The sequence below is a fragment of the Ciconia boyciana genome, chromosome 1 (genome assembly GCF_034638445.1).
Source record: "Ciconia boyciana chromosome 1, ASM3463844v1, whole genome shotgun sequence".
Taxonomy (NCBI): domain Eukaryota; kingdom Metazoa; phylum Chordata; class Aves; order Ciconiiformes; family Ciconiidae; genus Ciconia; species Ciconia boyciana.
In genome coordinates, this window is record NC_132934.1 from 34259834 (window position 1) to 34286843 (window position 27010).

At 38.9% G+C, this 27010-nt stretch overlaps 2 protein-coding genes across 7 annotated transcripts in view; one reads left to right on the top strand and one right to left on the bottom strand.

The window, feature by feature from the left end:
- Positions 1-27010, top strand: part of TMEM117 (transmembrane protein 117) — a 231608-nt gene that overhangs the window by 36863 nt on the left and 167735 nt on the right. For all 6 annotated transcript variants that reach the window (XR_012042640.1, XM_072862277.1, XM_072862294.1 and 3 more), the window contains one exon: positions 13144-13276. Coding sequence is in view for 5 of the 6 variants with exons in the window: in XM_072862277.1 (XP_072718378.1) it covers positions 13144-13276 (133 nt within the window). In the remaining variant the exon portion in view is untranslated. The remainder of the gene's footprint in view (positions 1-13143; positions 13277-27010) is intronic.
- Positions 2373-8333, bottom strand: LOC140652070 (P2Y purinoceptor 1-like). Its single transcript, XM_072862373.1, has 2 exons — positions 8264-8333; positions 2373-3394 (listed from the first exon to the last, which is right to left on the bottom strand). The coding sequence occupies exons 1-2, from the start codon at positions 8331-8333 to the stop codon at positions 2373-2375; spliced, it is 1092 nt and encodes a 363-aa protein (XP_072718474.1).

Here is a 27010-nt window from a genome sequence, read left to right on the forward strand (position 1 = left end):
TGATACTTGCTTAATATGTAACAGTAACATTAACATCTATATAGTAGATGTTATGCAGTGAGAATAAAATGATCTATCTGAACAGAAAACGAACTGTTTTGCTATTAAAATCGCTACAAATTTAGAGAAGGTGTTGGTCTAAGTCATTGTTTCCTCTCCTGAAAAAGCTCACATATTAGAAGTCCGGGCAGGTAAAACCTGAGAATCTCTGCTTCCCAGAGGTGTGAAGTTATCTCTCCTAGCCCAGGACTGCAGTAAGTTTTTATGTTTAATTTTGTGTCCAGAAAAGCATATTTTGATTTCACGTTGAATTTTACCCAGCCTGAACACAGACAAATTAACTTGCTGAAAAGGAATACTGAGGTGGAGAAGGAGAAAGAAACAGTGTATCTGTACCTTTAAAGATAAATTGAAAGATAAAAATGGCAAGGGTTCGATTCTGGAAATAGCTTACTGTTTCCAATCTTGGGTGCAATCCGGTGGGGGCAATAAACTCATTTAGTCCAGAGCTTCACACTTATCTCTCCTGTTCTACGCTTTTTCATGCTGAGAGCACCTTTCTCACCAAATGGCATTGGCATTGACGTTATTTCTGTATCAGTCTGAGATGTAAGTGTATATTATAGTAGGCAATTGCCAATGGGTGCCCGCCCATTCATGGATTAACAAGCTCTCTTTCTTAAGGAAGCTAATGCATTGTTAATAACCCTGTCATGTTTCCAATAGACAATTCATGCATTAAAAAAAAGTAAATATTTTTCTTTTAAAATAAGAGAAAATTAAGGATTAAGAAAGCATCAAAGGAAAAAAGCAGCACTTACAGTGAGGTGAGTACATAACTCCCCTAAACAGAATATAGGCATGCAATTTTGCTACGAGATCCTGTGAGATTGCAAGTACATCCAAACACATGTAAAGTGTTTCAGATTATCAGGACCTCGTTCTTCATTTAATGTCACAGTTATAGACAATTAAAAAAACATTGTTCTAGATATTAGATATACATTTACTCAATACAATTGAAATACACAACAAGACAGATTTAATACCAATGTAGAATAGAATTATTTTTACATAGAGACACATGAGGACAAAATGGTATTAAAACTGTGGAAATTAAAGAATTAAGACACTGTACAAAGTATATTAAAAAGTACTTTGTCATAGTAACTTCTGAAAATGATGTGCTCACTGGTATATGGGCTTTTATGATTAACAAGGTAGTGTGTGAGACTTGGCAAGAAAGCAGGTCTGCAGGTGGTTGATTATGGAAAATGATTATTTTGCCCATACAGTGTGTTGAGAGAACACATATTTAACAGCTCTTGAAGGTGGATGTTCTTTGATGACTATACATTGTGCTGTTTTAATTATTAAAGTGCACTGTAGACTCATTACCTTAAACTGTCCTGAAACTGTGATGCTAAGACCTTAAATGAACAGGAGAAGCAGCACTCCTGTGTAGCAGCGTCCCTTACTCTTCTTGCAGCTCAGCCACCTCTGTATTTCAGAACTTTTCCTGTGCACGCTTCTCCCTGTTAATGAGTTTAGAGTTCATGGCAGAACAACATGCTCCCCTGAAGCAGAACGGTTATGAGAAACAGCTGTAGTTGCCCAGGGTTTGAGGGGCACCACCGATGTGCCCTGCCTATCGGGTTGGAGCCCCTGCTGCCTGGGGGAGGACTTAATAAAGCTCTTCAATCTGTGCTCATTTGCTTCATAAGCAGACTCACTGTGGCTCTGACTATCCTCAAGGACTTTATCTTATTACTTATTTTTTGTTTGTTTGTTTTCGGAAATGTGCTGCACTTACCGGGGTTAATGAGGTTCCACTGGCAGTGTCAGTGGAACTCTAGTGCAAGCAGCATTAAAATGAAGTACTTGTAGAAAGCCTCTCTGCAAGTGCTCGAGAAGTTCAGCTGTAAGTATCATGTTGTTACTAATTGCACAGTCCAATCACAGCAGCACTTACAAACATATGAAAAAATAATTAACAGAAACTATGAGAAGGCTCCTCAACACTGTGTGCTCTTAATCTTACTGTATTTTTCTGGCCAAGAATTAAAGTAGCTACTTAGAACTTTTCTTCATTGTTCATTCCATATAGCATGTACATACAGGTAAGAAGTGCTATTTCACAATAAATTAAGGTATATTTATGACAAGAATATTTAAAATGAAAATTCTGTAAAGCTAGGAGTTGCTACTGTTTCTTTTCTAGTAGACGTACACATTAAGTTTTACTCTGCATTGCTGTCTGTTCTTGCTTACTCAAGAGATTGCTATACAGTACAGGAGACCAAATTGTAAAGGGGTCTGATGACACAAAGCTAAATGGGCAGTTGGAGATGCATGTCTTTGTAGACTGGTGTTTAAGTAATTGTTCCTGGGGACAGAGTGATGTCCCTTACCCTTCCTGTCAGACAACAGCAGCACTGGCATTTGGGATGACATTTTATACTTTTAATTCTTTGATAGAATGTCTTATTTGCTACCGTAAAAATGATTGGGTCAAGGCAACTATTGATGCTGCAGACGATCTCTGTGACTTTATAAATGGCACTTAATGTGCTTATGTTCCCACAGGGTGGTTGACAATTAATTCTGTAAATTAGCATCACCATCATCATAACATGATAAGGTATGAAAGAAACAGCAAATACAATCATAGCGGCTGAAATCAGCAACAGAGGTCTAACGAGTCTGTTCCTTCTTTGCTGACGTTTACTGAGTCGTAGTAATGCTTTGAGAGTCAACATGTAGCATGTAAAGATGACTGTTACTGGAATTAGGAATCTCAATACAATCTTGGAGAGTGTGAATGGCACTGCAAATTGTAAAGGTCCTTCAGTGCTATCCAGGGAGTTTATGATGTCATGTTGTCTTCCAGGTGCAACTGTGTAGTAGATCTCTGGCATTGATGCAATCACTATGAAGATCCATACCGCGATGGTACAAAACACAGCCTTTCCTTTGTCCCACCATGTTAATGAAGTGATAGGATGGACAGCACCTACATATCTGTCAAAACTGATAAGTGTCAGGAAATAGACACTTCCATAGATATTAATACTAAAAAATAGTCTTATGATCTGATAAAATGCTTGACTGGAATAGACAGCTAACTTCTGGAGACTATCATATACTGAAAAAGGTGCCATGAGAGTCCAAGTAAAGTCACACAGTGCCAAATTAAAGAGAAATATGGTATTGGTAGTCCATGTCTTCATGCAGTACACATAATGTCGTAGTGCAAGTATGTTGCCTAGAAATCCTGCTAATAAAGTGAAAAGGCAAACCAGAATCAGCAAATAACAGTACCACTCCAGCTTAGGATTTCTGTTGCAAATAAAAATAGTGCATGTACCATTCATCATCTTTCCATGGAGTATGCCTGAAGGGAAAAGAGAGACAAACAGCTTTTAAAATAAAAAATTAATTAGATGTATTGAATTTAAAATTCAAAACTTTTAAGTTAAATCCAGTATGTTTGAACTGGCAAAAGAATTCAGAATACGGTATGATGTACAAGCTCTCCTCTATCTGAAAAAAATGTAAATTCCAAGTAGGTAACACTTCAAGCTTACTCTACAACACCAGCACAGGCAGATCTTCATGAACTGTTACCCAAACCTTTATGTTTTTTCCTCTCTAATACTTACTGTAGTGTCCGATAGATGAGAGAAAAAAAGCACGCACCCTCAGTAACAGCAGTGTCCCCTTGCCCACTAATGTGTCTGTGTCTGTCTTTGGAAGAAGCAGAGGAAAGGACAGGAGGACAGTAACTGCCCGACTCATTCCATCGTTCCTTTGATTGCCTCAGGTATCCGTACTGGGCCTAGAGGCACGTGTAATGTGGGCAGCTGTGCAGTGGGCTGTGACTGAGATCCAGAAGACACCATCAAAACAAATCAGGATTAAATCCTGCTTGTGGTGAAGGCCACAGCAACCTTTCCATCTAAAGCACTGGACAAACTGCTTTTTTTTTCTTTTTCTTTGACTTTCTTCGGTAAATGAATGTCCCAGGCCAAAAACATTGTGCTTATGGTAGGGTTAGAGAGAATTCGTCTCACTCTTTATGGCCCAGTTTATATCAATGCCCATTATGGAATATCTGGAATGTAGATCTGCAGTGTATTTTTCAAAGCAAGGTTTTTACGCTTGTAAAGCCTTACATTTAATCCCAATGATTATGTACTCCTAATAAAAACAAAATAAAGGCTAGAATATTCTGCCAGAATGAGCTGTCACTGATTTCAGTTTGTCGTGTTTCTAGAACCTCTCTCCGAATGACGCAGCAGATGCCAAACTGTAAGGTCTGTCCAAGTAGGAGCTTTGTATGAGGGTCACCCAAATAGCCATTTATAGATCAGAGTCCACTAGAGTGCTTGATAGAAAGACAGGGTAAAATTTTACTTGGTACAAACCACACTTTGAATGGAAGAAAGGACTTTTTCAAAATGTTATTGATTCCTTGAAAATTTTCTAACAGCTTCAACCATTAAGTTGATAGTAGTGGTTTTTTTGAACATAATGTTTTGCTTTCTCGTCAACCTTAATACAATACGACTTTTCCAAAGGTATGTTCACAGACACAGGTCAAAATACAACAAACACGAGCTACAGCGAAGACCTGCTAAATAGAGACTGCATTATTGTGCTTTGCAAATTTATTGTTCACCCAGGCAATGGACTGACAAAAAGCTAGTTAAGACTGTACTCAATGAAGTATGGAAGGAAAGTTGTTTCTCTAGAAGCTCAGCAACAAAAGCAGTCAAATGACTTTCCAGAAAGTGAATATGGATAGAAAGCCATCTGTTCTACTCACAGTGTATTTCACAGGTGGGGAATATTTGCTCTCTAAATATATTTTTTTAAGTATTGAAGCAGTGTACTTTAACCTAGGGTAGCTGTACTCTTTCTGTTTCCCTACTCTTCTCCATAGCCTTTGTGAATATAAAAAATTACACAAACTTTGTGTAATTTATAAGATATCCCTGTAAATTCTTTAAAATGTAGCCACCCTAATAGGTACAATACAATTAAGTAACATTTTCTTATCAGGTGTTCAATTAAAAGGGGTTTGAATATGTATAGGGAAGTTATCTTTTCCTAAAATCCTCTTGGCTAGAGGTCACATGTGCTTTGAATTAAATTGTATTTCCTACCTCTCTGCCTTCCTTTTCAATAATCACAAATGAAGGCACTAAGCACTTGATTCCAAGTTGTTTGGGCAGTATAAATAAGCCCTGAAGTGGCTACAAACAGCATGGCCATAGCTGCATGATGGAATTGTAAGGCCAGATTCCTGATCTCATCAAGCTCCTGGAAAAGGCCTATAGGTGGGTCTACATGGAGGGAGGCAGACAGCTGTGCCACCTGCTCCACTTCGCTGTAAGTTGGCTGAATAAAGCATGGATGTGTAGCCTTGTAACTGCGTTAGGGCAGTTACAGACCTGAACTAATAAATCACCTATCCCTTTCATCACCTTCAGTTTACTGGGCTGCACTCAGAGTTGAGCTGTATGAAGTTAGTTATGTTGCTGGGGGGCTGGAACTGCACAGCTGGGTAAGGTGCGTTTGGAGCTCAGAGAGTCATTAGAAAATATGTCTGTGTTTGGGTAGGCATTTCCCATGTGTCTACCTTGGGATTCATATTTGGAATTTCTAAAATATTCTTACTGTCTCCTATTAATTCTTTGTATTACAGTAGAGCTTAGAGGCCGTAACCACGACTAGATTCATGAAACAGTGTGCTTTGCAATTGGTGTGAGTGACTTACAGGGTGGACATAGGGGAATGGGTGCAGAGATAAAAAGAACCTTTCCTGAGGTAACATAATAAGCAAGGGAAGAGAACAAGGGGTTCGACCCCCAGCTTGGTGCTATCACAAGAGCTCCTGGTCTTCCATCAGAAGAATTTGAAGACTCTTCTACAATCAGGACCCAGTTTCACTGCATGTGAGTAGACATAGTCAGCATGCCCTGCTATATCCTGAGGCCACTGGAGCTACCCTGATGTCCAGTAGATCTGCATATGCACTGTAATAATTTTCAGAAGTGACATGTTTTTTATTTCAGACAACAGCAAGTTTTCTGTCTGCCATCTTAGCACCAACAGAATAACTTGAGCTACAGGATGTGACTAGATCATCTTCACAGTTCAAGTCCAAAATTTTGCATCTGTAGTTTAAGGAAACTTTTCTTTTCTGAACATTGCTGTGTTCACTACTAAGTCCATGTATTCTTAAACAAAGCTAGCCAACACACACACAGACATCTTAGCAGTGGCAGAATGAGCAACAGCACTATGACATTATACTGTGACAGATGAGGAGTTGCATATGTTGTTACTGCTGACTAAGAACAGACTTGCCAGACTGATGAGAGTAGGATTGGGCTTTCAAGGCTAAAAAATACTTCCAATCTATTGAGATTAATTTTTTAGCTGAACAGTTTCAGCCATTGATGAAGATGGCCATGAATGTTAAATCGACAGAAAGAGCAATCACATGATGGGGCATCCAAAATTAAAGGAATACCTCTGATTTGATGAAGGACTTGGTATTAGAATACTACACATATGCCCAGGAAAGGGTTGACGTTTATGAGCTCCATCAGTCATAACTAAGACAAGAAAGCATGCTGAATTCATGGGTAAGAATTTTATCTTTCTCCTGTAAGAAGCAGTCTAATGAATCCAGCCATCTTACGGGCTGTGGATCTAAAGATGCTGGAAAAGTTTTGGTTTTTAAAAAAGTGACCTGTTTGATTGACTCAGTTTTTGTACCTGCTTATTGGGTTGTCTCTTCTCCCAGACCTGAAAGAAATACGGCTTGGATCTGTGACTCTCTGATAATGAGTATCTATAAGCTTCTCTGTCATTGTCCCTGGCAGCATCTGCACACTGTTACAGAAAGTCAAGAGGGTTTCAGTTGATGAGCTGATTTACTGCCTGGTTCGTTGCAGGGCCCTAAATCCTGAAGTCTCTACTTCCCTGTGTCCCCCTTGTACCTGTGATGTGGCCTCCAAAGTCTTGGAGTAGATAGAAGACCTTGTTTCACTAAAAAATTATTTTTTGAGGAAACTTCTTTTGGAGCTAAGGAACATTGTGTCACTGAAAAGAATCTTGATTTGTGTATACAGCTAATATATATATACCAGTTTATGACTGGTAGTCATTCATATGGCATTTAACTTGTATTTGCAAAGTTCCATTAGGTTTAGTGTGTTCATTTATTTAAAAAATACCTAATTTTGTATGTGTAAATATATCTTAGGAACCATATTCTTCCCTGCCATACCTGTGGGGTTTTTTGACATTTTTAACAAGGTCATAATAAGTGATTAATTTGTCCTGAAGTAAAAAAAAGATTAAGCTGAGTTAACAGCTTATTTTATGTAATTTTATTCCTTATCTACTTTCTTTGCCCCTTGCTCCTTTTTGCTTGTTATTCTTTATAGTAGAAGTCCTGATTTTACATGAACTGTTTTATGTGTTGGGAATTTGAGAATTTTGTTTGCCTGTTTGCAACTGTATTTGAATCTAGTACAAATCTATTCCAGTTACCAGATAGGTTTTCCACATTTCTGACTATTCATACACCAATATATTTCTGTTACATGTGCTCTCAAAGCATATCCTTTTAGCTCATCTTATCAAATTAATAAAGCATTTTACAGGGAGTCCTAGGTTTTGTTATAAAAATATCAAGCAATATTTGCAATTTTTACTTTAACATCTTACCTGTTAGGTAATCATCTCATGCATTCCCTTTTTATGTACAACTGAATTGATATGAAAGGATATCATGCAATGTGAATATTAAGTGGAGCATTTCACATATTTTAGTTCAACTGCATTTAGCATATTACACATACTAGTACGACAGGAACAATAAGTAATATACAGCAGTATTTGTATGCAATTAGTTAAGTAGATTGTGCTAATATCCAATTCCTTTCTTCTTAATGACCCAATCTGTACTGTGATTAAGCTACTATTTCTTTCATTAAAAAATGATGTTCCTGTACTTACTTGAGAGTTAATGAAGTCCTATATGGCAAACATAAGCTACAGTAGAAGGATAATTAAGATGTAAGAATTTGCCTACCAAAGACAATATTTGTGAAAAAGTACTTTAAAAAATATGAAATATATACATATGTGTATGTATTAATCTGTGTGTAATAGCTAAATAGGGAAAATTATATTGCTTTGGAGAATACAGGTGCAATTAATACTTAATAAATCTTTCTCTTACCTGTTTTAGAAAGGTTGGAATGATCTATTTTACAGAAGTCTAGATTCCCGGCTGTGCTTTTCCTCTCCATTAATCTGGACCTTCTAAAATCACATGTCTATTTTGCAAGTGCTGTTTTGAATCCAAGGTTTTGGTAATACTCCATATACAATGGCAGCTCTTCAGAGAGCAGGTGTCAAACTGCAAGGGAGATATCTTTTATCATTAAGCCCCTCCTCTCAGTAGGTCAGGATAAATTGCTATTGCTATAGCAGCCTATGCTTGCTTTTTAGGGAAGGACAGACTTACTGCACATCCCAGTCTAGACAGGCCTGGGGCTGTCATTGTTTCCAGCAGTGAAAGAGAAGAAGAGTACAGGGGCTTGGGGCATGTATGTGTTGCACTGTCCCTTCCTTCCCCTTTCTTCACTGCCAGAATCCTTGTTATTGCTGCTCTACTACTGGACTGGTCCATGGGCCTACGTTGCTCTCACCCCATCATAGAGCTTGGTTCACCCCACCTACCTACCGATCACTTCTACTGCCCCACAGTTCCCACCTCATTGCAAAATCCCAGCCTTGTCAGATAACTCCCATCCTCCAGTCTTCCTGCCGCAAACCTGCATCTCCAGTCTTCAGCAGCACACACCAGCCCTGGGATCTTCCTGTTTCATTCGCTGAATGAACACCTCATATTTCTTAGTAATTCTCCCCACGTTATAGCTTCACCATGTGTCTGGCCCTAATTCATGCTGAAATGGGACTTTTTATCCCACAGGTCCCATTCCCCAGCCACTTTCCTGAGTATTTTACTGCTCCCAACCTAATCCCATCTCCTCACCAACCTATGCCAGAGCATCAGATGGTCTGTTTCCCTTCTTCCAGCCTAGAGTGCCCATTTGTCCATCCTACAATTACCAAAGGCTTCATGACCTCAAGTCCATCCAGGTCCATTCAAGAGCTCTGGATTCCTAATTAAGATGTTACATTTCCCAACCCTTTCCAGTCCCACTGTTACCTTCTCCTCACCAACCCTTACTAGAAGCTTAGCACCTCAGTTCCCTCAAGGTTCCTACTCTAGATTTTGCAGTTCAACAACAGCTCACAGGGATTGCGCCATCCCAGACCATTCCACTTCTCAGTCTGCTATCTCACCTCTCTTGACACTTCCTGTCCAGCTCCTCATCTTCCTTCTGTTTTCCCTATTGTGACATGTTCTAGTACCTGACTGCACTATCTCCTCATTAGATGCTGTCCTTCACCTTACTGCTTGAATTACCAGTTGTCTTCCTTACCCCTCTTGGCTTCTGCTGTGGCACTCTCTGCCTTGCAAAAGCAAATTCCCATCTCTTGCACTGGTGACGTTTTCAGTACCCCAAACAATCAAAGAACACGTTAAAAAATCCACCTGCTTTTAGAAAAGAAAAATTCTATCTGGAAAAAAGATAGACCATCTATGGTAACCCATGGTAAAACAATTATTCTCTTAGTTATAGGGGCATGCAAGTATGAGAGATGGTGAGCTACACAAGCTATCTACTAAAATCAGTAGAGGTTAAAGGAGAGCTGCTAGAAGATGGAGATGTGAACACAAAAAGAGATCAAGATGTCAAGAAGAATATGAACAACTGGACTGAAGTGTGTGACACCCAGATGAGGAAGAACTAGTATGGCTGAGCTTTAATAAGAAAGTGGTCATTAGAAATTCTGGTAAGAACAGCTCAAGGGGCTGTACCAGACTTGTAGAGGTCCAGGAGAAAAAAACTCCAGGCAGTGAATAAACAGTGTCCCTAAAGAGTTTAGAGATGAAAGACAAAAATATGATAGGGTATTCTTGCAGAAGCAAGTGGAGAGGCTATTACAATGCTAAAAAACAGTAGATATGTTCGTTTTAGGAAAGGAGAGGTCTGAATGAGACTGAGAGATTCAGAAGAGGAAAAGAGGGATGAGAGTAGACATAAAGAAGATCTGGAGAATGCATAGAAAAAAATGGTATGGGCAGGTGAAAAGAGTAAAGGGCTACAGGAAACAAAGAGGTGAGAAACTCCTGTGTTGATGATAATGAAGAAGAACAAAGAGAAAAAGGTAAGAGGAGAAGACAGAGAAGGAAAGCTAGTCCAGGAAAAATATGTTCCTGAAAAAAACATGACAAAAGTTTCACCTATCAGCAATAGTGAGAGTAAGCAGAGATTCTTTTCAAGTGCCAAGACATACCAGTATGCTTTGAAAAAAGCATTCTCTGCAAAATAAACTATAATACATCACATGATTAAAGTGCTTAGGTCTAAGAAAAACACATAGTACAAGAGTCTACACAGACTCATAATTTGATTTCCTAATGAAATTAGGGAAGCATATAATGTATGTCAGGGGACATACTTCTACTTCAAATATTTCACACGCGAAAAGCTTTCTTAGACATGAAAAGGAAAATGATGTACGAGTCAGTAACCTTTTTTTAGCATTTGAAATGAATTGTAATGGTCTGTAATCTTTCTCAGCATCTCTTAAAAGTACCGTTATTAGTAAGTTATTGTTTCATTCTTTTTTTTTTCCTTTGGACTTCATATTCAGTGTGTAACATTTGAAAATAGGATACAGAAAAAATGTGCATAAGGAACTGAGATTTTTCTTTACGTATGAATGGTGAAAAAAATATCAAGACTGTAGGAGCTTATTTTGTAATATTGCAGTGAGGCATTATAACTTTTCACAAAGGCACTATAAGCTTTTCACAAATTTTAGATTAATAAACTGCTTGGTAGTTGATCAGTCTTTCTGATGTTACCTTAATAGTAAAAATGACCACTGTAGCAACTATATTGCTCATAAACATGTTAAATATTATCTGTTGGTACACAGCCCTTTTGAAATTCCATCTGGGATGTTAGGTGTTGTTCTTGCTGGGAGTCAAGCACTGAAAAAAATATTTCTACACCTTTCCACCATCATTCACACACTCCTATTTAGGTCATTAATGACTGCAAATAAATAGCCTTTGAAAAAGCAGGAACCATTAAAACTAAGTGTGAACTATGAAAAACAGGATGGGGAGAGTGTTGTATGGCAGTAAGACTTTTGGGGATAGGACAATAAAATCAACCTTGCTCTGACAAATTTGTAGTAGTACATTTGTGAAATGACAAGAACATTACGATGAGAAACAACCATAGCTCAAATACTCTAGGGAATGTTTAGATCTCTGTGATGTGACAACATTTGATGTACATACCTGACTAGGAAATGAACAGTAATTACATCATAAGTATGGCTGTAAGCTCTATTCTCTTTTGTGATATGATTTTTTTAATGTTACCACTGACAGGCTTAATCAGTTTGTGGCCTTGTTGTGGTATAATGTAGCAAAAGTCTACACTGTAAGAAAGAGAATAATAATATTCTTCACCTTTGTGGATCAAGGACTTGAGCATAGAGAGTAATTATTTGTCCATAATGTCACAGGAGGTCTCTGGTAGAATTTGGAACTGATTCTAAGGCTCCTGGCACTTGCCCAGTGCATATCACACCGTTGGGTGAGGTCATCCCAGCTAAGCAGTTCAGTAGTATTGGAGTCTAAGACTTTTTCAGAGTTTCCTATGTTGACATTAAATGACTGGCAGACAAGAACATATAGCAGCCTTGTACTGCCTCACAAAATAGAGGAGCAATGAGATTGTTATCTAAGTTTTACTGAGAGGAGGGGTGATTATTTACTTATTTCTAACCATGTATTTTTGTGTACTTTTGGGCTTAAGCAAGAGTCATCTTTGACTCAAGGGATGGCTTTTTCTCTGATTCATGGAGTTTCCCTCTAGTCCAGGCAATTTCTTTCATCCTCAACTGGTTCTGCAGTCACCCTCTCAGAAAAGTACTTCCTTTCTTTCTCTCATGAGCCCAGATGTCCCGAATCCCCAGTTCTATGCCATGTTTGTGTTTTTCACAAGCTAGACAAACACATATGATGAGATCACTATTATCATGTCATATGATATTTGACCTGATGCTGTCTATAGTCAGTGGAAAGAGACAGACAACCATCAAGACTTAATGACTCTCTTGTTAATGATCAAGAAATAACTAGCAGCAAATAAAGGATCTCACACAGCCTGAGGTACTTATGGCACTTCACAATTTAGAAATAGACTTGTTCCTCAAAACATCGTGCAGATGCCACTAACACATGGCTCTTGCCTTGAGGTCTAGACTAATTCCATGAGATTTTCCCTGCTGTGGTATTTGTTTTAGAGTGTTAGGATGTAGCAGCTTCTAGAAAATGGGATGGCTTTGGCAGTTGCCCTTCCAATCCATCAGTCCTTCCCATTTTCACACTGATATGCAGCACTACTGTTCATTGAGCCTCAAGGTCAGCAGGGTGATGGAACTAATTCAAATGGAAAAAAAAATATGGTAAATTACCTTTTTTCTAGATGGGTCAGTTCCTCACTCTTGTTTGCTTGTGCATGGCTGCTCAGCTTGCTGTGCCAGCATGAGAGCAGAGTGGGTAGAGATATTAATGGCTGAAACAGGAGACAGCAAAGGCTACTTAACCAGCATGCAGAATCACATGTAGTGTGTGCAAAACCACAGTTTGACCAAGTACCACAGATGTGATGTGGACTCCTTCAGACCTTCAGCTCAGTGATTTTGATTGTAAGAGACCAAACCAGTTTTTCAGCAGTTTGTGGAAAGCAACCTCGTAATTTTGTAGGAATAATATCTGTTCATGCTGAACTACAGAAGTGTAGTTCGGCTACATGATAGTAAATCTGCCTTCCCCCCCCCAGTGGAATAATTGGATATAAGAAGAAATACAGTTTAGTACTCTATTTTGGTTTTGTTATCGTGTAAACATGTATTTACTGACTGACTAAAATATGCTTTCTCATAATATTCCTACCACAGGTCAGTTGCTCCGTCTGAAAATGTTTCGAGAGGACCACGGGTCTTGGATGACGATGTTCTTCAGTACCATCCTCTTCCTCTTCATTTTTTCTCACATTTATAATCTGTTCCTCATTATGGCAGGGAATATGAGGTAGGTTACAGAGTTTCTTTTTGTCTCTTTTGCTCTAGGATATATTCTACTGGAAGATTTTCATATTATGCTGCTTTATGGTGAACGAGAGCTTACCAGATGTAAACATACTAGTATTAACTATCTTTTTTTATTCCTCTGCTTTCTGAATTGAGGTAGAATAGTAATTTAATTGGTTAATTAGCCCAGAGGATTAAAGTATCAGTTATAAAAAGTGGGCTCTTAAACTAATGATAGCAACTATTACATCAGGGTACTAATGAACATTATATCTTTATTTTTTAATTTAAAATTATAGCTCAACAAATTTGATTTGAAGTTAGGACTGAGTAGTTTAAAAGTATAAGCATTACTATTGTGCATACTCAGGAAATTCAGACTTAAAAGAAATTGAAACATCCAAATTTGAGGAAGCTCACACTCAAAACACAAACATTAAATGTGTAGTATAGTGCTACTTTGGTTATGTATAATAATATTTGCTGATCCAGTTTGTTAAAAATATTCTTTAAAATCTATTTTTTTTTTCCCATAAGGTGCTCCGACAGGGCAGAGTTATGGTTGGCTGAGGGATGAACAGCTATCTTTTTGTTATGTCTGGATTTATTTTAAATTGACCTTTTAATATTAATTTTCTAGCTTAAAAAGACTTGCTTTCTCTTATTATCTCAAAATTAACACCACTTGCATGTGTTGATTCTCCTGAGAAAACCTACATTATTAGTCATCTAATACATACAAAATGAGTTCATTGGACAAAAATACACAGTCAATGTTTATGAAAGGCAAGGTAGCATCTGAAGAGTTTTTAGCAAGGAATAAGAAACCAAATGTATATATGAGTTGAAGAACAGTACAAATAATTCAATGACTTGTTCTTAGCAAAATATCAGAGCCATACCAACAGAGTCTGAGGAAGAGTTATTTAATTGGCCCTGGTGTGGTGTGTTGCAGATCTTAACTGTGTCAACAAAAATACGCAGCATATAAAATCCTGTTAACAATGTGACATAAACCAAAAGGTGAGTAGGACACAGAGTGAGTGTCACTGAATGAACGTGAGCGCAGACCAGCTGAGCTAATCATGAGATTGTGACATGAAGACTGAATGTACTGGTTTGAGCAAGGCAGGTAAAGCAGCAGAATCAGCGAGTGTTTTAGGAAACGATCACAGTAATGATGTGGTAAATATGAATAGGTGCCCAATAAGAGGCAGAATAATCATCCCTGAAATGAGGGTGGGAGCACTGCAGCTTTCTGACTTCCCTATTTACATATTCATACTATTATTGGTATTATGTTAAGATTAATACGTGGTATTTCTAATGCTCCATAAACTACAACTAGCTGTTAGACAAAGCATTAATGATTTTGAAAGCTTGACTCATGTCTGGAAATCAGAGTTCATTTGTCCTTGTCAACATTCCTGCTCCCCATATCTGTTATAAGCTTCCATTAGCTGCACTGAGGAGATTGCGTGGCAATCAGCGTCTACGTTCATGGAAATAGGCACAGCCAAGTACTAAAATAGCTGGTGTCAGTCAATCTGCCCTCTTGCTTTCTGTGGGGTGAAGCCTCTCCTTTCCTGGAGCTTATGCCCCAGCCCTAGATTTGTTGCAGTCGTTTTGGGCAGCTGACCGTGCTGTGCTCAAGGAATGACACTGCTTTTTCGAAGTGGACTGAAGGCTTGTTACAGCCGTTTTGGGTGTGCATTCCAGCAAAAGGGCAGCAAGCGGATACAGAACAAACAGTTTCAGTCTCAAACTGCACAGCGTAAACCATCAGTCAGACGGAGCCCTTGGATCAGTCCTTTCAAAGTCGAGGTAGAACAATGTGTAGTACTTTTGAAAAGAGGGTTTCTACAACAAACATCATCAAAGCCAACTACTTCAAGTTGCCAGAATAAAATGTTTCAAGGAGTGGATTATTTTTGCCTGAGTAAATGTAATCCTTATGAAAGCTGTTTGCTTCATGGTTTGTACTTCTGTGCAAAAGAACACCTCTGTCTGCGCCTTTTGCCACAGTGCCTTGCTGCAGCGGCTGACACCAGAGGGACTGGCTTCCAAGATAAAGGTCCGAGTCTGCCTGCATGGAGGTTGCGGTCTTTGTAGAGACATGCTGACCTTCGTGCCTATCGACTCCTATGAAACACAAGCATCCAGAATACACATCTTTCCAATACAAGGGCTATGAAAGCCATACAATTACTGTCTACAAGACTGAGTGAAAAACATCCTTTTTTTTTTTGCATGTGTTTGCTCCTTGCCCTGTCTCTGATTCAGCTTGCCGTGTGCTGGCAGGAGAGTGATTCTGACAAGTTTCTTTATGTCAGATGTTTGGTCTTATCAATGAAAATCCCTTTGTCGCTCACGAGTAGGAGAAACATACGTCTTGCGTGTTCATGCCAGCATGGATGGGCACAGCAGAAGCAATATCCTGTTGAGGGCTCGAGAAACCTGTGCAAGGAGTGCTTTAAAGGTCTGTCATGTTACCATCTCTAACAAGGTATATTTTACAGTTGCTAAGATTTGGGTTTTTTTAAAAGTATTTTTAAAGACACTTCACATGTGTCTTAGTGTGGCAAACCTAAAAAGTGTGAATATATCCCTTCAAAAAGGATAGTGGTGGGACTGTAGTTTGCTGGGAGGAGCAAAAGCTGAACAAGTCTCTGGTATTTGAATATATATTATAGAGCTGTTTGCTGGGTGAAAGTGTGAGTATTTGAACTGAAAATTTTGTAACAGATTGGAATGTATCTTTTTAAATTTTAAGTCCCTCTTCTTCTTTCAGTGATATTTCCTTTTAGGGACTTCACAGCTTATGGCACTGACCCACTGTACGTTAGGTCATTGCTCTTGTAGTCAGAGCTGAACATCTGGTGAGGAAACAAGTCTGAAAAGCTGTTGGAGAATGTTCTGCAGCTATTATTTCTTACTGCGTCTCAATCCCTGAAAACAGTTAAGCAGAAGCCGAGCTGGGCGCAGGGCCCACGTCAGGCCCAGTTTGTGTAACCGTCTGAAGGCCCAGCAGGGTTGAGGCGCAGGCTTCAGGAACGAGGTGTGTGGTCTAGCTGGTCCTTCTCTGCAAGAAAGATGTGCAATAGAGAGGATAAATGTGAAAATGATCCAGAGGTAGGAAAGGTTCAGCTGTTATTCAGGTTTAGGTTTAGAGACCTGGGGAGCGTAGCAGGATGAGTCAGTCAGAGCAGAGCAGCAGCTGTTAGAGAGCAGGCCTGGTCAAGGCTGCTGTGAGAATAACGGAGAAAAAGCTGTTCCTGCAAAAGTCATAGTAATCTTAAGTAGTGCTTTATGCTCAAATAAGGAGAGATTTATTTTGGAATAGTTTTAATACTTGGAGAACAGTAAAACCAATTGTAGAGGATCAGAAAAAATATTACCTTGTGTGATGCAAGGGGCTGAACTGTTCAGTGGGCATAAGGCTGTTGAATTTCCTCTGTAATTCGGAATTTTAAGTTTTTGAAGTAGTGAGAAGGGCACTGCCGATTACATCTTCTCAATGGGTGTGTGTCTACGTTAGCGAGGGATACGGTACATTGCGAGAGGGACTCTGATACGACACGACGTGACGTACATTGGCCTGGGGATCTGCTGTTCATGCTACGAGTCTTGTGGTGGTTTTGTGCACACAAGCAGAAGTACAGTGTCTGTCACGTTGCGGTCCATCATGCTTGTGCACAATGGTCCGTCACGCATGTACACAATGGTCCTCTGCACAGCGAGCCCAGGCAGCGTCAGGAAGAGGCTAGAGCTGCCATCTAAAGTGGCCCTCTGTGTCAAATCTGTCACTGTCACTTCGCCTGCTCCACACTATTCTTTGCCCTCACATGGCTGAAAAAAATCCTTCCTTTCTTTATCCATCTTACAACAACTGTGGGAGCCTGTTTGGAGGAATTAATTCATACTCAGTGCTATTTCCATCAACACAGGCCTGCATATAGTGAATAGAAGGTTTTTTCTATGATTATAGACAGTAAGAAGATAGTGGTTGCTCTCTTGTGGTATTCAGCTTCTGCTTTGCTGCTTTCTGTTCTGCAGAAGTGTCTATCAACTCCTGTCACTTCATCGTACCGTTTTCTTTGACCCGTGCTCTGAAGAGGGGAAAACAGTTTGCTTGGAAGCTGAACCAGAGCATTGCCAGTGGTCACTGGGTGAGGCTGAGGGGCATGAACTGGTGGCAGCACACCATGATCCGAAGTGACGACAAACAGTGGCTGCACAATTTTTGGGTGCCACCCAGTCACTCAGGGCTACAAATGCACTGCAAGGCAGCCAGGTGGCCATCTGTCTGTCCATCCATCCTGGGAGGTCACTGCACAACCCCTCTGTGAACACTGTGTGCCACTGGCCATGTCTGGGGTCCCTCCACCCAGTCTTGAACAGCATGGTCCTATTCATACAGTCCTGAGCAGGAGATTGTTCTCCAAGCACCTTAATGGTCTTTGAAGATGTGAATTGGGTCCTTTAGGTGCTTATAATAGCTTGTACTGGACATTATTAATAACGCACAGTTAGTTACTGGACAAGACCAATAACATTGGCTGAGGCCAAGGTTTCTGTTAGAAACAGTAAAATTTAATAAGCAGGAGTGGTGTTGTATATTTGCAGCAAACTCAAACCTAGTATGTGCAAAAGCAGCTCAGAGCCCAGCATGCCAAAGTAAAGCCTTCAGAGCATTAAACAAGCAAATTGTTTTGCAGAGGGAAATTCTAGAAAGCTAGGATCAGCATCTCCTAGCTTGAAGAATGTCTTAAAACATTTTAAAAACAGGAGTTCATGTAATGAATGGTAACAAGGACAACGTGAGAATAACATAGGATTTTATGATAATGTTTTATGGTATTGCATGTTTTTAAAAAAAAAAGGACAAACCTCATCAGGATCCTCCTCCATCTGCTGCTTGGAGGAAACTGGAGCAGTGTTGGGCTATTGAATTCTTAGGGCTTTCCTGGTGATTCCCAATTGACAGCATGCATATCCAGTTAGGTGCCAAGCTCCATGGTACTCTCCCATCTGAAGACCTTCCCTAGTTCCTTGTAACGGATACTCTGTGCTACCTTGCCAGAGATCTGATTTCTGCCCTTGTCTTTGGACTCATGGCCTTCATTTTTCAAAATATGGTGTAGCAATGGTATTCAAATCTTGGGTAGATAAGTTAACTGTCTGGCAACTTTTGTGTAGTGCCAGTGAGCACACTCAAGTTTTCTGCACCCTTGCAGAAGGTGCCTGGAAGGCTTGTCTCAAGGCACTCCAGTGGAACATGAGATACTTGTCTTGCACTTTGTCTCCTATATTTGGCCATTTCTGATTGCTGTTTTGGAGCTTGAGTTGAAAGACTGAAAAAAAGTAGATCAGGATTTCATTAAAAATTAAGGGTTGTAATGTGCTGGTGAGAGCTGTTAGGATTTTGAAAATGATGACTCTAGAATGATCTTGGCTTTCAAAGCACATGCAGGTTTCTCTCAGTCAAAAAGCCAAAAACAGTCTAAAGAGAGTAGTTCCCTCCTCAACCTTTTATTAACTCTTGTGTGGTACAGTGGCCAAACCTGTAGATGTTGCCAGCATCCTCTTCTTGCACATGCCCACCGCCACTTCTGGAGGACTGATCAGCATCGATGTGATCTACTCCATGTTTCAGGACCATAAGTCCCTGTTACCAATGGCATCCTGCATGCTGCAAGGCATGCTGGTGTGCAGTTCCAGTGTGGTTTCACAAGAAAGGAGGCTCTTTTCTGCATATTAAAGGGTCATATAAATGTGCTTAGTATAAATCTGCTGTGCAGGTGTGGATGGAAGGTTTCACAATTTAAAAAGTGCCTATGTTGTGTCCAGGGCCCAGAGTTGTGACACTTCTCAACACTTTTCAGATCAAGGGCGTGTATTTAATTTGTAATGCCTGTGTCACCTGCCCAGCAGCCTGGAGCCATCTTATATCAGAGCACTATCTATTTTAATCACAAACTTAACTATATACGTGCAGTTCAGGCCTTATGTACTCCAATAGAAGTACTGTCTTGACAGGTATCAAGTAACTCTGGCTGTTATTGCTTGAAGGCCCATCTAGCTCCCAACTTGGTGAACTCTTGCAACAACGATTAACTTTGTGGTATCTGAACAGGTAGGGTGAAGTGCAAGTGTTATATGTCTTTTATCAAAGCACCACTGAATACTTTTTTAGAAAGTGAGAGGCTTGTGTGTTTATTTGTTAACTAAAGTCATTTACATTCTTGAACTTCAGCAGTGATTTTGAGCTGTGTAACACCTAACAGATAAGGAACAGAGCTTATTTATTTAAGGCTGTATTTGAAACATAAATGAAAGGAGGAAACCTTTTTGTTTTCTAATCAAATTTGAAAGACGAGGATTGCAGAGGGATAGAAAAAGTATTACTGGTGTTCATTCCTAGTACATTGTGGCAAGGCCCACGCGGTGGCAGCAAAGGGCGCATTTTAACGGTAGAAAAGCTAAATCCAGAGGAAGTATACACGGATCCTTGCTATCAAACTTTTTCTCTGGATTCTTCTGTGCCACAAGCAAATTCACTGTCCTTAATTCATCGTGTCTTTCTTTAAAGGAATTCTGGGTCTTGAACTGTCCAGGGGCTGTCCCATATTTTTGTCATTTATATATGACTTTTGTATGCTTAACATACTGAAATAATCTAAGTCGGTACCTACATGTATTGAAGTTTTTTCAATTGTGTTGCTTTTAAGTGGAGAATATATTACCTAAAGGAAATTTTAGGCATTTTCTCATTTGGGAGCCTGCATCAGTAAATAAGGCTGCGATATTTAAAATTACAACACAGTGATGTATTTTTCACATGACGTCCAAAAATCAGAGTTGTGACTGCTTGTCTCACAAATGTCAGCTGTCTTGTCTTAGGTGAAGCTATTTTCAATTGACCAAAGGACGTTCAGGTGCATCATTATTCAACACTGTAAAGTGTCATTAAAATTGTAGACACAAACCATTTTCTCTTTTGATGCTAATTATTACATTACTATAGCAATAATACAAGTTGTCGGGATTGTCTTCTTTGAGTGCTGAAGTGCTGAATGTGTCAGGAGAGGGTTTGGAATGAATTTATTACCTGTGCTGTCAAAGGGTTTCAGTTCTTCTTATAAAGCACTAGGAGAGAGTACATCTTTTTGGTGTACTTTTGTCTTCTCTTATTGCGCGTTTCTTTCGCAGAAAAAGTGTGAAATTACAACACCGTTTACATTAATAGCAGAAATTCCTTAGGAATAAAAAATATTCCTTTAATTTTAATTAAGGTTCATTTTGAATAGGACTCTGTTTAAGTGATTTAATGAATTGGGACCCAATTACAAACAATCTGGAGTTGACAAATGCATATAAAGAGGGTTTGCATTTTGTTTAATAAGCTGAAACTGGGAAACAGCTATATACATTTTTAAAAACCACAATAATAGCTTTCTATTACATACTTTACCTTTATCCAAATTAGTTACTGTTCCTTTTCCTTTTCCCCCAATGGCAGCTACACACAGATTATTGTGTCCCTGGAAATGTATATTTACTGAAGACTTTACACCACATCTTATTCAGGATTCTGTGTTTTAGTTTGTTTGATTGCTTTTTAATGAGTCAAGGATTAGTCATCATTAGCATAATTTTTAGAGCAAGTTTGAGGAACAAACAGGAATGCGTTTTCCTAACTACTGTTACTGTTCTACAGAACTGCAAGGTGCACAGTTTATCTGTGTTAGCCCTCCAAACTACCTTCATAGCTGCATCTACCCAGCCATATGTTTCATGAGCTTTATGTTGATGTATCCTTTGTATATATCTGTTTTATTTATGTATTTATACCATAGTCATGCCATAAGGCAAATCCTAAATTGTTGTTGGGGTTTTTTTTTTTGGTTCAAGCTCTCAGCTAGAAAAAAGGGCTTAATATTTGTCCCTACTCAGTTGGCAAAGATAATCGTGTTATACTGTGAGCTTCAGAAAGTTCAAGCTTTTGTGAACTGGTGGAGGGAAAGGTTTCAAATCCATTAAGTCCTCTGTGCCATTCTTAGAGACTAATCCTTTGGGGCCATCATGAGTCTTTCCCAAACAGTATGTGGAAAACAGGGACTCCCTTAGAATACGCGTAAGTTCTGAACAGCATGGCGTATGACAGGCTTACACTATGTAAATGTATGTAGAGGGCAGAAAGTTTAACAGACTTATAAGAATTATGGATGTAAAATATTGCTCCAGAAATGCAGAGGGCTGCAGTCTCTAGGTGGTCTTCAAGTGAGGCTTTTTATTGCAGGTTGTCATCCCAGCTGAGATCCTAAGGCATAGGTGTCTAGTGAGAACACATCAGCAAAAGAAACCATGTTTTCCAAGTAACTGTGATTGAAGAGTCTCTTGAGCCAGCATTGGTACTTGAAAACTAAAGTTTATTTAAAAATTTCAAGCTAGTTCAAGGTGTTTCAACGTTTATAGCTCAATGTACTCCGGTCATATCACCTGGTGAAAAAGTACCTCTTGGTTCCATGGGCTAAATCTGCCATATTGTTCTATCTTCTGTGAAGTAGACTTCAGCAAGCTTTCCCTTCTCCTAAGCCAGGAAATGGCAAAGCAAAGAAAATGCTTAGTTTATTTTATTTCAATTACTAAACAGTTCTTACCTCAGCCCACGAGTTTTCTTACTTGTGCTCTTCAGATTCTCTCCCTGATCCCACCGGGAGCAGGGAGGGTGAGCGAGCGGCTGAGTGGTGCTTAGTTGCGGACTGAAGCTAAACCACAACACTGACTAGATAAATTGATCATGGCATGATGTAGTTATACCTCCTGCAAAAGTTAATTTATAGCACTGTTACATATTTTGTATTTGTTTTATTATTTTTTTGAAAAAATACGCTTGAAGTAAAAAAAAATCCACAATTTAAAATATTCAAAATGTCAATTAATATGTTTGTATTAATGTTAACTGTATATAAAACAGTTCATGAAGGAAATGCTACCTTGTTCATTTTTTGATGGTAAAGTTGGCCATTTTTAAAGTGTTTTGGTTTACATCAGAAATACAGTAACAAGGTAGATTTTTCCTCTACCCATCCTGTGGGCACTCACTGACATCTTTTCTCCATTTTGAAGGCACAGGTAATGGCTATGACTTTACTTTTTTTATTTCATACCACTCTGGGTTGAATTGACATGTAGAAACTGAGAGTGTTTTCCCTTAATCACACTATGACATTGTCACTGTAGCATTGCCCATTAGGATTATGTGAAAATACTGTGCTCTGTCAACCCTCTTGCCAGTTCAGGAACCATAGCATTGCTCCTGCCTATATGTCTCGTTTTCTTTGACGATGACACACACGAGTTCAGTCTCCTGAAGACTGAAAAATGCTTTGCTCTAACCCAGACTGTTGAGTTCCAAAGGGAAAAATAACCTGGGCTAAAGTTAGTAGGTTACCCAGCCGCGAGACTGCTTGCAGCTCATGATGTGGGGCCGTATGTGTATGGCTAATCATAACGTAGGAGGCTGGAAGTCCAAAGACACCTCCTGAGGCCTGTTAGGATATAGGCCTGTCAGGGTGATCTGGGTAGAGTGTAGTGCCTTCTCGTATAGGAAATCAGGTCCTCAGGTCATCTCTTGTCAGCATAAACTAGGAAATCCGTAAAGCTGTAATCTGGACTATTAAGAGGTTTCATCCCTTCCTTTGCCAGGGATGGAACTAGAATTGGGGCATATCTTCTGGAAGGCAGTCTAAGGGGAACTACTGCCAGTTTCCAGTAGCTGAGGAGCTGGTCCATTGCTGTCTCTTTCTTTCTTCCGTTTGCTTTTAGCTCATAGGAGGACATTCAGATAAACACAAAGTTTTAATAAATAGGAATTTAATAATGAGCACTTCCATGAAAAGCAGGTTTTTAAGAAGGAAAATGCTTCTTGGCACTTCTCATCCTTCTTCATTTTGACTGAAAACCCTGAAGATATCAAGTACCTGGAATGGAAAAATATGTAGCACAGCTGCCACCCTAGCAAGACATTTGCTTGCTCTAGGTACTGCTGCTGTATTCTCTTTTTTTATCATCCTAACAGAACTGGGGAGAAGAGAGCCCACCTGTCCCTGGTGTCTATGCCAGTAACAAGGTAGGTGGTAGCAGCAGATGGGTAGGCAGCCTATTCCCCAGCCTTGTTAGGCTGCTGGAGTGGAGGGTGCTGTTGTGATTGAGACTGCTGAACATGAAAGCCATGGCAGAGAAGAGAAATAATTGGAAAGTGCAGGAAGAAATTTTGTAGGCGCTCACTTTCCTCTGGCAGCAGCCGTAGCAGCAGCTGATATGACTCAGACAAATTTGGCTCATGTCCTGCTTTCAGCTCCCACAGGGTAACACCTGGGATAATCGTCTCGTGTAGCGCCCTTCCGATGGCCCTGAGTGCATTTAATGCCTCACATTTGAATGTGACTACTTGCGTGAATGAAATTGAGCACCTGAGGTAGCTCTTGCCAGATTATGGCCCTAATGCTGGTGGTGAAACTGCTCTTGCTAGAGAGGGCAATCTAAATTATCTGTTCTCTTCGTTGTTTAGTAGTACAAGAGAAAATGGAAGAAAATTAAAGACCAGGTTTACTTTCAGAGAAAATATGACTTGAGTTTGTTTAAGCATTCATGTTTGCAGTCCCCCCCAAAAGGACATGCATTTGTAAAACATATTTTATTGTCATCTTCAAAAAACAGAGCACAGAAAGTTTTATAGAAATGTCTGAGTTTAGCAAGTGATAATACATGTGTCCCTGTTGCTTTATCCAATGTCATAACCATCAATCACCCTAAAACTACAACTGTAACAAAAATAAGTTGCCCATTTAAAAAAGATTTACCTGCATTTTTCAGCAATTGCATGTCTTCTAGGCCTGTTTAAAGGGAATCTGTAAATGTGAGGTAAATAAAAGTGTGCTTTAATGATTAACCTGCAGGATCACTGCAGCTTTTTAAAACAGGGTATCTGGTTTACAGGTGACGTGTTTATTAACATGTTCATACCTTGTACATGTGAACTTTTAAATGTTTAATTCAATTTAACAATAATTGACTACTTTTTTTCTAATCTAGAATTTTTGTATTTTTCTTTAAAAATTTATGATTTTCACCCAAACTGGAGAGTTTTAGCATTTTAGCTGTGAAATGGAAACTGTGAACAGTTTTTGAGTTTTTAGAAAAAGCAGGTACATTCCAGTAAAAGAAAAATGTTTTAAAATCTACTTGTTTGATACAAACATTTTGATCTCCTTGAATGTCATGGAGAGAATGGAAATATTCAGTTTACCAGACAGTAAAGGGCACAAATTAAGATGGTAGAGCAATAGCGCATCGCATTCCTGTGACTTGCATTATTTTAATTGATACTTACCCGAGTTAATCTAAAACGAAACTAGCAGTATTTTTACTATGGACTTGGACTTGAATCCTTAGTCTTCTCTAAGCAATACTCATAATATGGAGAAACCTTCATCTCTAGTCCCCCAACAGGAAAAAAGACAGTAAATTTGGGGAGGGAGGAGAAATTTTCAAGATTTGATAAATGAAATTTAGTCTACAAAAAATATGGAGGAGGTTAAAGGCTTTCTTGCTTTATTTCATTTATTTTTTTCGTTGATTAGTCAGGTAAATTTGCTGTTTCTTCTCTCTGTGAGTCTTCATGCCAAATCTTGAGTTATTTAGTCAGAATACCCACTGGATGATTTTTGCTTGGTAACAGCTGCAACACTCTGCTTTCTTTTACTGGTAAACAACAAATAGTGTCTTAGAATTTCTTCAGCCTTCTTCACAGAAATACATTTTAGGCCTTTTTCCCACTACACTAATCTACAGGTTTTGAAGTGAATGTTTTATTTGCAGTGCAGCAACAGTATGCAAAGTTTTGAGGCAGGACTTACTACCTTTTTAAAATTTTTTTGTATTTGCGCCAAAACTATGTATTATGTACGTTCAGCACCCAAGGGAACTTCACACTTGAATAAGTAGCCAAAACACCAGTTACAGTAAATCGACGCAGTTATTATTTTGAATAAAACATTGAATGCTTGCTTTAAAAAGTTAACAATCAGTCCAAAATTCTTCAAGAATTCAAAGATAATTTTGAATAATGTACAAATAACTACTTATGGTTGTACCAGATGGCAGAAAAAATTGCTAAATTAATGAAAAGAACTTTTTATAATGAATGTACCCACAGCTTTCTCCATGTTACCATTGTTCAATTAAATTTAGTGTTAAAGCATTACAATTAACATGAAATGTTCAGTACTATTCAGACAAAATGCAGTTACATCCACTGAGATATTTACTTTGTCCATTCTGTAGGGATATTCTGTAAAAGGAGGAATGGACAGTATATTCAAGAGTGTCTTGGTTGTGTGTGTTCATGAATGGGTGCCTATATAGGTGTAAAGACTGAGGAATTTTAGCGATATATGGCTATTTGTGAAAAAATGAAAAGGCTCTTTTATATTCTAAAGATGTTATCTTTTTTTTTTTTAAGACTAAGTAAAAATTTTAACGCAATTTACCAATGTAGGACTGAATGAGCTTTAAAATAGCTGAGCAAAAAATTCAAAAAATCCATGCTGAAATGGTATTCATATATGCATGCAAAAAGATTAATGTAAGTTAGGATACAAACATTTTCCAATGCAAAAATTTTTTATGCGAAGATTTCTTACAGAAAATTCTTGAGTGCTGGGCAGATAGATTGGAAATATTTTGCCTCTTACCAATGCTCACCTAGCAAAGCGTAGGCTGGGAATTTATTTTTAGAGACATTTTTGCTGTAAAAGAATCAGCATGACTGTGATGGAGAGCACCGCTGGTTGTAAAAGTTATAATGAAACATTGAAAATGACAGGGTTAGAACCTATCTAAATGGAAGCAACCTGTAAAAAGAATTGTGATAAAATGACTTTCAGTGACACATGCTCTGAAAAGTAAAGATACACAATAGGTTCTGCTTCTTTCAGGTGACTCATTGTAATACCTCCAGTCTATCTAACACATAATGGTAACTGAGAACATAAATTGATACTAGGTAACAGCAGCATTTGACACCTACAATTAGTTCTCCGGTGATGAATAAATGATAATAGAATCAAAAGAACCTTTTTCTAGCCTTAAAATGCTTGTGAGGCTAAGGAAGGGAATATTGCTTTAGTACTTAGCCATCTGAAGTAACAGGAGGATGACACCCTGCTCGGTATAAAGCACAGTGGGGGAACTTGCACAGGGCTTTTGTTCTTGTCTTAGAGGAGTGAAGGCCAGTACCGTGTGAACTCCCTGATGTCTCCCCATACAGCAGGTCCACTCCTGAGCACTGTGGCAGCAGTGGCAGAAACCTGCAGCTTTGGTTCTGTGACACCAGCTATTAGTGACCTGCGTGTACTGTGCTTCTTGGGCTTAGTACTGAGGCTTGCAGGACTGGCTCAGGGCCAGAAGAAAAGAAACCTTACATTATAGACTTCAGAAACATTTGTCACAAAAGCCTGGAAGTTTCCAGGGCTGAAAATATTCCTCTTAGTCTCTGGTCATATGTAGCAACATGTAGCAGTTGAGGTCGCAAAGGCATCTTTTTGTCTATTTCAGAGTTATATTGTTGATAATTAAAAATGGCTTTGTCACAAAATTTACCCACTAGAAGCATTCTATGCTGAAATGGTTTTCATATATGCATACAAAAAGGTGAATGTAAGTTAGG